The 12711-nt window shown below is 37.9% G+C and overlaps 2 protein-coding genes and 1 long non-coding RNA gene across 3 annotated transcripts; 2 read left to right on the plus strand and 1 right to left on the minus strand.

Annotated features, from left to right (window-relative positions):
* Nucleotides 1–976: 976 nt before the first annotated feature.
* LOC113697351 (benzyl alcohol O-benzoyltransferase-like) lies at nucleotides 977–5148 on the minus strand. Its single transcript, XM_027216940.2, has 2 exons — nucleotides 4565–5148; nucleotides 977–2103 (listed from the first exon to the last, which is right to left on the minus strand). Exons 1-2 carry the CDS (start codon nucleotides 4997–4999, stop codon nucleotides 1168–1170), a joined length of 1371 nt encoding a protein of 456 aa, XP_027072741.2. The 5' UTR covers nucleotides 5000–5148; the 3' UTR covers nucleotides 977–1167.
* Nucleotides 5149–7995: 2847 nt separating this feature from the next.
* Nucleotides 7996–8928, plus strand: LOC140006976 (uncharacterized). The gene has a single exon (XM_072049647.1). The coding sequence runs from the start codon at nucleotides 7996–7998 to the stop codon at nucleotides 8926–8928; it is 933 nt and encodes a 310-aa protein (XP_071905748.1).
* Nucleotides 8929–8936: 8 nt separating this feature from the next.
* LOC140020956 (uncharacterized) lies at nucleotides 8937–10173 on the plus strand. Its single transcript, XR_011824914.1, has 2 exons — nucleotides 8937–9665; nucleotides 9741–10173. It is a non-coding gene; the product is annotated as an uncharacterized lncRNA (long non-coding RNA).
* Nucleotides 10174–12711: the final 2538 nt, after the last annotated feature.

Raw genomic sequence — 12711 nt, forward strand, 5'->3', positions numbered from 1 at the left:
CTTGAAAATGTTCTCAAAGGTCTCAGAACTCCAAGAAGACACCAACTCAGAAAACTGTTTAGTGGTATCAGGGAAGGGTTTGTTAGGGTTATTCCAGACTCGATCAACCAGGGAGGCAAAAGAAGGGTGTTTAAGCCAGAATTTTTCAAGTCTAAAGATTATTGGAGAAGGGCAAGAGTGTTGGGGTTTGAGGTTAACCAGGATAGGGTAGTGATCAGATCTAGTGCGAGGGAGATGCAACACATTGGTGTTATCATAAAGAATGTACCACGAGTGATTGCAAAAAGCTCTATCAAGTCTTTCATGGATGATTTTTCCATTGATTCTTTTTCCAGTCCAAGTGAACTTTGGGCCGGAGAAACCCATGTCCATGAGTCCACAATAGTCTAAACAATTGTGTCGAGTTGAATCGAGTTGAGTAGAGTTGAACTTGTGTCTAAATAATAGTCTAAACAATAGTGTCTAAAAGTTTAGACAATTGTGTCTAAACAATTGTCTAAACACATGTAAACGAGTTGAGTCGACTTGAACTTTGGCCTAATCAAGCCGAGTCTCTAATTAATTTTATGAATTTCGAACTCGAACTCGAATTCGACGAGTTCAAAATATCAACCTCGATCTCGAGCTCGACTCAAATTCGAGTCGAGCTTAAAAAATAAAAAATTAATTATTATTTTATTTTTAAAAAATAAAAAATTAATTATTATTTTATTTTTAAAAAATAAAAAATATTTATTTTATTTTTTTAAATGAATAAAATAATAAAATATTAGGGATATACATATGTAATTTTACTATTAAAAAAAATTAAATATATATATATATAATCGAGCTCGCGAGCCAACTAACTTAATATTTTTGAGTTCGAGCTCGACTCGAGCTCGAGCGGCTCGATTCGTGAGTAGCTCTAGTCTAGAATGATTGTGCTACTCACTCTAGCACAAATGGTAGAAACTACACATATAATTCTAGAAAATTTTCTCAGGAAATAGTTTCTGTCAAGATTCTAAGAAACTATTCTCATAACACACACACATATATTAGGCATTGATCCTCGCATTATTCTCATAACTTTCTAGGAATTCCAATGACATGAGAAATAGTACAGTATATAAACATAGGAGGCGGACACGAGATCAGGGGAATGAATGAAATTAAGAAAGTTGTTCACAGGGCTGATCTGACAAAAATGGAGCGATCAATAATGCTATGATGGTTGTTGCTCAACAACTTCTCCAACTCTCTCACAAATCTGTTCATCGCAAAGCCCGGCAGGCAAATAGGAAACACTATTCCTTTCTCCCCGTTCTTGTTCGTGACAGTTATGTAAAAGCTCACCACGCCGGGGATGGCACCAACCCCGCCCTTGGCCGGGCCTCCGTACGCTGGCTTTCCCCAACCGAAATCCACCTTATTGAACCCAATCCGAGTAACATCCGACACGAGATAAGTCCTCACCACGGTGAAATGAGGCCTCCCTTTGATAACCATTAAATCAGCCACCGATTTCATGTAGTCTTCAGTCACATCACCTTTGGCCTTGGTCACCAGCTCCAACGCATATTCCAGAGGCCTCTTGCATAGCTCTCCGGCAGTCGTCAGGGCCACCGGAAGTGCAAAGCCATTGCCGTAGTACCCTTGTGGCAAGGGAGGATCGAACTTGGAGCGAGCATTGACGACGCAGATCACGCGGACTTCCTCATTGGGTTCGGGCTGGAGGGCGATGGTCCGGCAACGCCAGAGATAGGCCGTCAAAACCTCAAATGTCGAACACTTGCGACTGATGTCGAGCGGGATGGATTTTCTCAAAGCTGATACCTCCGCCGGGCCGAAGAAGAAGGAGCGGTGGACCATATCGTCCAGGGGAATGATGGTTCCTTTGGTATCGGCTACCTCATCGTATTCGTGATGGGTGCACGTCACCCTTGGCGGGTCTCTAGCATTCAGGAGCTCTCTCTGCCATACTGGCAGTACAGATGGGGCGGAAGCTCCCCGTGCAATTTCGCCGACCGCATTCATGAACTGAACTAGTCCGGCAGCATCGGACATGGCGTGATTCAGGCGCAGTGCGAAGATGAAACCCCCGCATCTCAAACGAGTTACCTACAAAAATACAAGTGTTGTATATAATATGCATTATGCACTAATAATACCATACCATTATTAGCACTCCATAATTGCAAGTGTAAGAACAAAAACTATATAGAGCCCACCACCACAGCCTAAACAGTTGAGTTGGTGGCTCTGGTGGTGGAGAATAGAACCAAGAAAGGCTATGTGGTATGTGCTATGTGAGGGGCGGGGCATTCATCATTGAAGTTGAGAATTTCAGAGACAGTAAATGGCATTTCAGACATAAGAAAGTGGCAGCTGCTGGTCTGGTTTGTGATATAGACATTTCAGACATATATGCTGCTGCACATATTTGTATTTGGGCCACAATCAGGGAAGGGAACATGATGGATTCCCACTCAATACTGAAGAAAGGACACCAGAGCTAATGATCGATCATCCTTTTTTCATTACCAAATGGTATGAATGGTGGTAGCCTCTTCCTCTCCCTCTTACTGTTGAGCAAGCAAAAGCATGCGAATGTTGAACTAATAATGCTATGCTTGGTTTGGAGCAATATCACTCGCGATGGTTCGCCAACTCGGCCGAGTCCGAGACGACTCGGCCGAGTCATAACCGGAACAGTCCCTACCGTTCCGATACCGATACCCAAAACGCCGATTATACCATATCCGATGTGATGTGAATCGCTCTGAATCAGTCGATATTGTCCGAGTTAGAACCATGTAGAAAGATATCGGCCAAATTCTCGGATTCGACTCGGATGTTGTCCAATTTCCCATGCTTTCTTGTTTTCTTTTTCAGCCACAATGACAAGATTTAGGGGAAAGGGAACTGCCAGGTTTCACTCTCTAATTCCACGTTGCGGCAACTGTCACATATTTGGTGGAGAAGCTGGGCTTTTGTACCAGACCCAGAGACAGGGAAAAAAATAGAAGGAAAAATTAGAAGCACTTAAATTTCAAGTTTGGCCCAAGTTCAAGTCCGCATCTTCTTTCAAAATAACTTATCAATTTTAATTTTTTAATTTAGTATTCAGATGTGATATTTAAATATTTGTAAATTTATGTAATGCATTTTGACAATTTTTACATATTATTAAGTATATGATTAATTTGTATTAGTAGTCTCTTATCTAAATTTTAGTTAGAAAATATATAGTGATTATTTGGATACATTTTAATGATCATAAATATAATTTATTTATTTTCAAGTATCTCAATTATGTTGGTTAAAATGATTTTAGGTAAATTAATTAGAAAAAGGCAAATTTGATAATTTTAGGTAATATATAGTAGGTATTTAGTAAATTTAATTTGATATTTGTGTTTTTAATGGTATTTTCTATTTTTAGTAATTTTTTCAGATTTTTTGAAAATTTTTATATACTATAATGTGTGTATCACCTGATATTCAATCGATATGCCGTGACGGATGTGGAATAACCGAGACCGCGACGCGGCCGCGATCCGCGACAGCGAACCATGTCACGACCTTTTGATTTTTTCAAGGATGGCTCTGATTCCATATAAGATTAATGTTTTTTTTTAAATTTCTTTTTACCTTCAAACATTTAAAGAAAATCATTTATTTCTTTAAAAAAAATACTACTAAAACATTTAATGTTTTTTATTTCTTTAGAAAATCATTTATGTCAGAACAGTGAACCCTGAAAAGTATAGGTTCCATTGCATACCTTTCCTGTTCATACCTCTACCCACCTTCTTGGAACCATTTTTTGAGCCTTAATTGAAATGGAGCTAAAAAGACCCAAAAAAAAATTTTTTCAAGCGAATATTCTAAAAAAATGTTCAAAATTTTTTTTTCTCACAATCCAAACTCTTAGACTCGTCATCGTTTTTTTCCTTTTTCTTTTTGGGGGGGGGGGGGGGTAATCTTTCCCATTCGTAAAGCATGACAAGGAAATTCAACATCAAAATTAAAATTTTGTGTCATCTTTTAGTTTCCAATTTTATCCTCACAAAAGGAAAAAATTACAAAATTTTTTGTAATCTTTTGATTTTTTTCAATTTTGTTGTCGTAAGAGTAAAATTTTACTACAGATAACTACTTAAATTTAGTAACTTCTAATAACTTCTATTTTATATTTTTGTTTGTTTGCAAAAAAAAAAACTCCATACGATTTAAATAAAAACAACTTAATTTTTTCTTAATTTTCACACTCATATATATGATGTGCTTTTCCCACTCGTTTAACACTTTAGAGTCGAAGGTATTGACTGCGACATATAGGATTGTTTGTGGTGTGCAATTTCCTAACCAACATTCTTTTGTTCCTTCTGTAGCAGTGACAAAGAATTACGAACTACGTAGCAGTGTCAAGTATTCAACTCTAAATTCACTTCCTAAATCCTTGGAGAAACAACCAAGAAGGAAATAGACAGCTCCAGCCTCAGGACAAATCAAATCAAAAAAAAAAAGAGAGAGAGAGAGAGATGGAAAAACAGTAAAGTTGGTTTTGGTTGTGTACCTGTATAAGCAGTAAAGGACAGTGAAGGACTCCTGCAGACTCAGGAACATCATAGAGGAGCTCCTCCAGGCAGGGGAATGGAGGCTGAAGTTCTTCCCCAAACTGCTCCAGCGTCACCTCTGCATCCGCTTCAATGAACATAACACCCTCTCCCGTGCAGTCCACCACCAGCTTCCTCCCGGCGCATTCTCTGAGACGCCCCGCGAAGGGGTAGTAGAACACCAGAGCCTTGACAATAGCCTCCCTGATCACCTTCACGGGGTCTCTCCTGCCATCATCGCTGCGGTAAAACTGGATGACAGGGATTTGAAAGCGAAGACCCTCTTGATCGTCGATGTCAGAGAGGACCTTGCATTCCCGAGGAGTGGACTTCGCCGGACGGACCAGCTCAGGCTTTTGTCTGGTCACCCTGAATGTCAGAGACTTTGATCCCATTTTGTTGTCCACAAACAAACTGCTACGCACGCCGTGATTTGACCACCACCAACGAATATATTTGCTCAGGCTCAGGCTTAGGAAATGAAAGCACTAGTAATGAGAATGCTTTAATTGTGTGTATACAGATATAGATAGTCTGACACAGGAGAAGAAAGAAAGAAGGTTTGGTAGTTCTGAGGATGCCTTCCTTCCTTTCCAGCATGGGATTTATATAGTACCACTGAGTGTAACAGCAGTCATATAGGAGTAGAAGGAAAAACACACCACATGTCTAGTGCACTTGCCACTTAATTGTTCATATTTGCAGGTACATTTTCCTCGGATACCTTTGTGGTGGGAACCTGCCTATGGTAGGAAGACGGAGACGTTAAATTGTTGTACAGCGCATGGAGAGGATATATACGAGAACCGTCTGCGGATGCAACCAAAAAGTACACTGACTTCCGTACGAGTTGGGGCATGAAGTGTTTTTGCATGTTAAAACTAGAGGCATTTATGTATTTGTAAATGTACCCATTGCGACTGGAAAAATGTTGCAAATGCCTTGGACAAAAAATGTGCATAAAGAAGGTACTGAAATTTTAAGAAATAATAAATGATTATCGCACACGCGTGGGGGATAATAATTTGGAAGAAAGAAAAGTGGAGGTAAACGAAAGGATTCAAGCCTTCATTATATTTATATACATATATAAATTTAGTGAGGGTAAACAACAAAAAAGCCCCATGTGGTATAGCTATCATACAAAAAACCCCCTCTGGTTTCATATCATACACGTCGATACCCCATGCTTTGAATTATTGTGAAAATTCGACGAAAATCGTTAAAACAGACGGAGCTGAGTGAAAAGATGAAAATACCCTTTTGATATAAGCGACAATTGCAGAAGTAATTTTGCTCTTCATTCTGTCAAAACCAACGAAGAGAGAGAGAAAGAAATAAAAAACCCTAGACAGAAGATGGAGCAGCCTCTTTTGTAGCCAAATTTCAGCAAAAATTTTGATTGTTATTTCAATCAAATATCAAGATCGACAGATAATACGAGGAAGTGAAGATCGGCGGTGAAAAATCGAAGAAAAAGCAGCCCCTTCTGTAGCCAATTTTCAGCAAAAATTTTGATTCTTATTTCAATCAAATATCAAGATCGACGGAAAATAGGAGGAAGTGAAGATTTGCGGTGAAAAATTGAAGAAAAATGGGTTAGTATATCATCTCTCATCTATTTCCATTCGGGTTTTAGGGTATGATGTGGAAGCGAAAATGTTATTTACTGATTTCAGATTAAATTGGGAGGCCATTATTTAATAAAGATAATATTTTTGATGTATTTACGTAATGAAGATGAAGGTTGTTCATGTATGCCCAGCAAACCTAATTGCATAGATAGACAGCTTAAGCGTCCCTTTCAAATTGCTAAAGTTTTGATAATTATTGAAAGCTTAAAAAGGGATAGCTTTATAGAAGAGGTCCCTCGTTTACTAGCTTTGGTTCCAATTCCTCTATTGTTTGGCAAAGATAAGGCTACGCGTTTCATGTCCTAATCTGGTCACCCCTTCTTTTTGGTCAAACTCAATTGTTGAGTCTGACAGTCCGTGTTTTTGGCTTAAATTTATACTATCAATGTGTAGTATTACTTGTATTGATCAATTACTACTGTTAAATGCCATGACTAGTCAAGCACGACAACTTCTGTAATCTGTAATTATCTTAATATGGCTTATATGGAGACATGTTGTGGTCCAATGTGGTCCCCAATCCCACCTACAATGAATTGTTTGTTCTGATTGTGTTATGTTAGTTTTTTGTGTAGTTGTCAAAGACAAATTACTAATATCTGATGTCCTTTATTGCTTATCATGCTGCAGCAGAGGAGAAATCCGAGGACAAAGTTGACATACACATGTATTTTGGTGGGAGATTTAGAGAAAAACCAAGGTTCCACTACACAGGAACCCACATGGCTATTTTCAAAGATAGAATAGAAAATCAGTTATCGATAGTGAGTCTGTGTAGAATGTTTAAAAAGGTAGATGAAGGAGCAACTAGAGTAACTTTTTGGTTTTGTGTCTCAGATGTGGATTTAGAAGGTGGTCTACACCCAATTAGAGACAATAATGATATTGAATTAATGAACCAGTGCTACTGGAACTTGCCTAAGGAAAGGCTAATTTATGCTTGCAGTGGGGATGAGCCATTTGAAAAGGAGCCAGAAGATGGTGGGGTCAGTGATGGAATTAAAAATGAAGGCCATGATACGGGTGCATGTAAAGATGGTGGGGTCACTAACACTACGGGGACAGGTGCATGTGAAGATGATGAAGAGCCAGAATGGTTAAAAGATGGGTTGGAAACAATAGAAGATGAAGACATCTTTAGCCCAAAGAAAGATGCTGTTGGAGACAGCAACTACAACAAAAAAGGTGGGGCAGGGGCAGATGGAGACATAAAAAAAGGTGATGGCACTAGTGCTTCTTCAAAATTGCCAGTGCATGTATTCTCATTTGCTGGAAAGTCAGATGAAAAAAGTTCTCCTAAAAGGGGTTCTGTGAGAAAGAAAAGGGCCAGTAAAACTTCACAATATAGAGGGCCTGATGTGATTCAGCAAATTACACCACCTGTTTCAGAGCAAAGGCCATCAGAAGTTGAAGATGTAAGCATTGAAAAGGGACCTGTTTCATCTCAGAAGCTATCAAAAGATGAACCTATAAACATTGAAAACCACCTGCATCATTTAGAGAATCAGATTTGAGAGAAGAAGACGAAAGGGTAGGGAATGCTGAGGTGACTGAAGAGGATTGGCAAGAACCTGTGGTTCCGGATGAAGAGTTGCTAGACAAATTTAGATCTGGTAGTGGAGAAAAAGATGACTGCCTTGACTTTAATCCTGAAGTTGAGTTTAGGAAGCCACACTTTGAGCTGAAAGTGGGGTAAAAGTTTACTAATTTTAGAGTGTTTAGATCTGTGTTGTGTGAATGGCTAGTAAGAGAGGGTTATGAAGTTACTTGGGGTGAAAAACTACTCCAAGAAAATTATTGCCAACTGTGCAAAAGGTTGTAGTTGGAGGATTCGGGCAACACCAATTCAAAATGAATCAACCTTCCAAATAAAGTCACTGAAGGGTGAGCATGTGTGTGCTCGAGAATATCAAAATAAGCATGCAACAGCCACATATCTGAGCAGCAAATATCAAGATAAGATCAGGGATAATCCAAAAATTGAGTTGATGGGGTTGAAGAATGACATCAGAAGAGATTTAATGATCAATGTGTCAATTGCTAAGGTTGGTAGAGCTAAGCGTAAGGCAAAGGATATGATGCTTGGCACGGACATGGAGCAGTATCAAAAACTCTGGAGTTATGCCGCCACCGTCCGAGACACAAATGCTGGAAGTACTATAAAAATTCAGATTGACAAAGCACCTGATGGTTCAACAGGTATATTTCAAAGGTTATATTATTGCTTGCATGCCTGCAAGCAGGGTTTCCTTGATGGTTGTAGACTAATAATTGGTCTAGATGGCTGTTTTCTTAAGACAGCATTTGGTGGACAATTATTGTCAGCACTTGGCAGAGATGGCAACGATAACATGGTGTCAATAGCAATTGCAGTGGTAGAGGTAGAGCGGTATGATTCCTGGAAATGGTTTTTGGAGTTGCTAATGGCTGATTTGGGCATGGGAAGAGATAATATTCCTTGGACCTTTATCTCAGATAGACAGAAAGGGCTTGTGCATGCCGTCAATGAAGTGTTTCCAAATTCAGAACATAGATTTTGTTTGAGGCATATGTACCAGAATTTTAACCAAAGGTTCAAAGGAAAAGAAATGAAAGACATGTTTTGGGCTGCTGCAAGTGCTGGCAATGAAAAGGAATGGAAAGTGGCAATGATTGAACTAGAAAAGGCAAACAAAGAAGCTGCTGACTAGTTGAGCAGAATTCCACCAACTCTTTGGAGTAGATCACATTTTACAGGATGTAGTAAATGTGACATTCTGGTAAACAATCTAAATGAGTCATTCAACAACTACATATTAGAAGCAAGAGAGTTACCTATCATTGGGATGCTTGAATGGATAAGGAGGAGATTGATGCAGAGAATTCAAACAAAGAGATCTGGAATGCAAAAGTTTCAAGGAGAAATCTGTCCTAATATAGCAGAAAAGATTGACAAGAATCAGAGGTTGAGTAGGACATTTGTTGCGACCTGGGACGGGGGTCACAAGTATGAGGTTGACTGTGGTGTGAGAAAATGTGTAGTAGTAGACTTGAAAAACTGGACATGTACTTGTGGGTATTTTCAATTAATAGGTTATTCTTGTGCCCATACATGTGCTGCGATAGGAGTGTGTAGATTACCTATAAAAAATTATGTGCATACTTGCTACACTAGAGCTGAATATCTGAAAACATATGCACATACTATCACACCTGTTCCAAGTGATATTTACTGGATAACTTGCGAAGAAGAGGCCATAAACCCCCATGTGGTTAGGAGAATGCCTGGTAGACCAAAGAAACTGCGCCGAAGAACGCAAGATGAGCCTAAGAAGGGTCAAGTATCAACTAAAAAGGGTCTTGTGGTACATTGCAAGAGATGTTTTCAGCCACGACATAACTCACGGACGTGCAAGAATCCCATTCACCCTAACTCCAAATTTATAAGGTAATTTTTCTTATACGCTTAAATGTCATTGTTATAGCATCTGTATGTTTTAACAATGTTAAATGGCATTTATAGGCACCTGAAGCAAGCGCAGCTGAATCCATTCAATCACAACCAATTGCTGAGTCGTCCACTCAACCACAGCCAATTAGTGAAGGAGCTGCTGGTACTCGAAGTACTACAAAGAATGGAGGTAACAGGGCTGATGGCACCACTGTAACAGTAAAAAGAGCCAGAGCTCCAACTGTTACTGATGTCCTGCGGAAGTTAAGGCCAAAGAGATCAAAAGCCTAAGAAGGCTTAATTACCTGCCAGAATAGTGGCCTAGCCGTAGTTAGAATAGCTTTTGGAATATTTGTAGTTGCTGAATGAAACTGAACATTTGGTGAATCTATGTTCTGGGAACAGATTTTGAGTTGAAGTTCTTGGCAACCACCAGATTAATGTTATGTGATATGGGTGATGTGATGTTGTAGTTGCTGAATGAATCTATAACATTTGTTGTATATCTTTTCTGGGAACAGATTCTGTGAACAGATTTTGGTGTCTGTTATGTGAAATGGCAGCTACATTCATTTTTTGTCTTCTTTTTCGGTCAACTATATAAGTTATAGTTGCTGAATGAATCTGGAAACATTTGTTGTATATCTCTTCTGTGAACAGATTTTGGTGTCTGCTATTTGAAATGGCAACTACATTTATTTTTGGCTTCTTTTTCTGTCAACTATGTAAGTTGTAGTTGCTGAATGAATCTGGAAATTGGTAAGATGATGGCATCCCACAATTCTACGAGCCGATGTTTCTTTGCAAATTTCAAGAATTGTGTAGTTTTTCAATTGGGAAGCGGTAAAATTGGTAAGATGATTTGTAGTTAGAATTTTGAATTGAACTTTTGGTCCAACACTGACCATTATTCGGTTGGTAGACATCAAACAAAACATCACAGGGAAAGATAACATAACACAAAACACAAAACTCCAACTAGTACTTGCTGCAATTCTGTTCATTTTCAAGACACTTGCTCAAATGCAGATTACCAAACAAAACTCCAAATTGCTTATTTCGTTCATTTTTGGGGGTTTTCAAAATGCAGATTGCCAGAACAAAACTCCAAAATACAGATTACCAATTTCGTTCCTTTTCACTGCAACAAAACGCCAAAACATCAACAACAGCCTACCAACTAGCAATTCGATAGATGAAGAACTACATCATCAACAACAGCCTACCATTATCTTATCTGGTAGACATCAACAACAATAAAATAGAAAAAATAGCTACCATAACACAACCTCCAACTAGCAATTTCAAGTTCTTCATTTCATTGTCCAAATTTTCCAGTTTTGAGAGCACGCCACCCAAATACGAATTTTCTTGAACATGCTGGCTCACTACGGGGACAGGTGCATCTCGATCTGGCTCGTCTCTGTAGATTGGACTACACCATGAAAAGAACCAACATTCATCTTTTTCACACACAAAATACAACATTCCTTTCGATGGCTTTTCCGACTCAACAATCTTTAGTTTCGCCTTCCTTCCACAATTACATATCTTATACTGGTATCGCAGACCTCTAGCTCCGTTTCCGCCGCTGGTTGTTCGAGAGCTTGAGCAAGACATCGATTCTCCACTTTCCTGCAATTCCTTTGTTGGCTTGCAACCTCTGCTTGATTGATTACTCTCGATGTATGGAAATCGTTCAATTTTGGCTGAAGCCGAGCATATCAGCTGAAAGAATTAAAGTCAATGAAGACCGAGCCTTCAATTTTGATGTCTCCCTCTTTTTATTAAAGTCACTGAAGGGTAACGAAGACATATCAGCTGAAAGTTTGTGGTAGAAATCTCTTGTCCGCAAGAAACACGCGCATTTCCAGTGCGTTTAAGTCAAACGCGGTATATTTGACGATTTCCGTCGAATTTTCACAATAATTCAAAGTATAGGGTATCGACGTGTATGATATGAAACCAGAGGGGATTTTTTTGTATGATAGCTATACCACAGGGGACTTTTTTGTTGTTTACCCATTTAGTGACCAAGTGTTTAGCTTAAGCATCCGGGAAAATGGTCCCATGACTATCGTTATGGTAAAAAAACTTATTATAATAGGTTATAATAAATTTAGCAACCATTTGATTACCTGTTGGACTTATCCACTTGAATAGGATTATGCGTAAAAATAAGGAAGTAAGTTTGTCATCTAAAATAGTAAGTTAACGTAATAAACTAGTAATTTTTGCAGCCCAAAATGTGAATTGAAAGTATTACGAAACATATTTTTTAAAGAGATAAATTACAATTTTTATCCTCAATATACTTTTGAGGGAGTAAGTTTATTCGAAGTAATAGTATGTTTTTATACATAATTAATCATTTTTACTTATAACATAGTAAATTTCATTAATGACAAAAACATGCTAATTTATGGCAAAAATTCTCTATTATGCTTAAAAAACTTATGCCAAGCCCATATTTTATTGTTATTTAAAATAACACTAAAATGTTTTATTAATGATTAAAATTGAGTACCTTACTTAGTAAGTAATGTTAATATACTTGTATAAATATTTGATCGTATGTGAAAAAATTAGTATTTTTGAAATTTATACATAATTAAATTTTTTCTGTTGCAGTTTAAAAAAAAAAGTAAACGAAATTTTTTTTTGCGCAGAGCACCAAAATCCACAAGTCAAAATAGTTGGTCTGAAAGGGAAAGATACAGCTGAATAGCATTGTTTAAAGCACCACATAAATAGATGTAAAATGCTGGTTAAAAACTGGTACTTTGACATATAATAAAGGAAAGTCATAAAAATCAAGCCATTTATGGAAAAAGTTTTCATTAATAAAAATTCCAGCTCTTCACGACTTTCTTACCAGTCCTCCCAAGCATGAGCAAAGTGCCAATAATTGAAATAGTAATTTTTTTGATTTATACAGAATTAATTTATTTTTTGCAAATTTAAAAAATAATTGAAATTTTTTTTATCAAAAAGCACATAAGTCAAAAGGATTGGTCTAAAAGGGAAAGGAATAGTAGATATG

Source organism: Coffea arabica, chromosome 1e (genome assembly GCF_036785885.1).
Source record: "Coffea arabica cultivar ET-39 chromosome 1e, Coffea Arabica ET-39 HiFi, whole genome shotgun sequence".
NCBI lineage: Eukaryota > Viridiplantae > Streptophyta > Magnoliopsida > Gentianales > Rubiaceae > Coffea > Coffea arabica.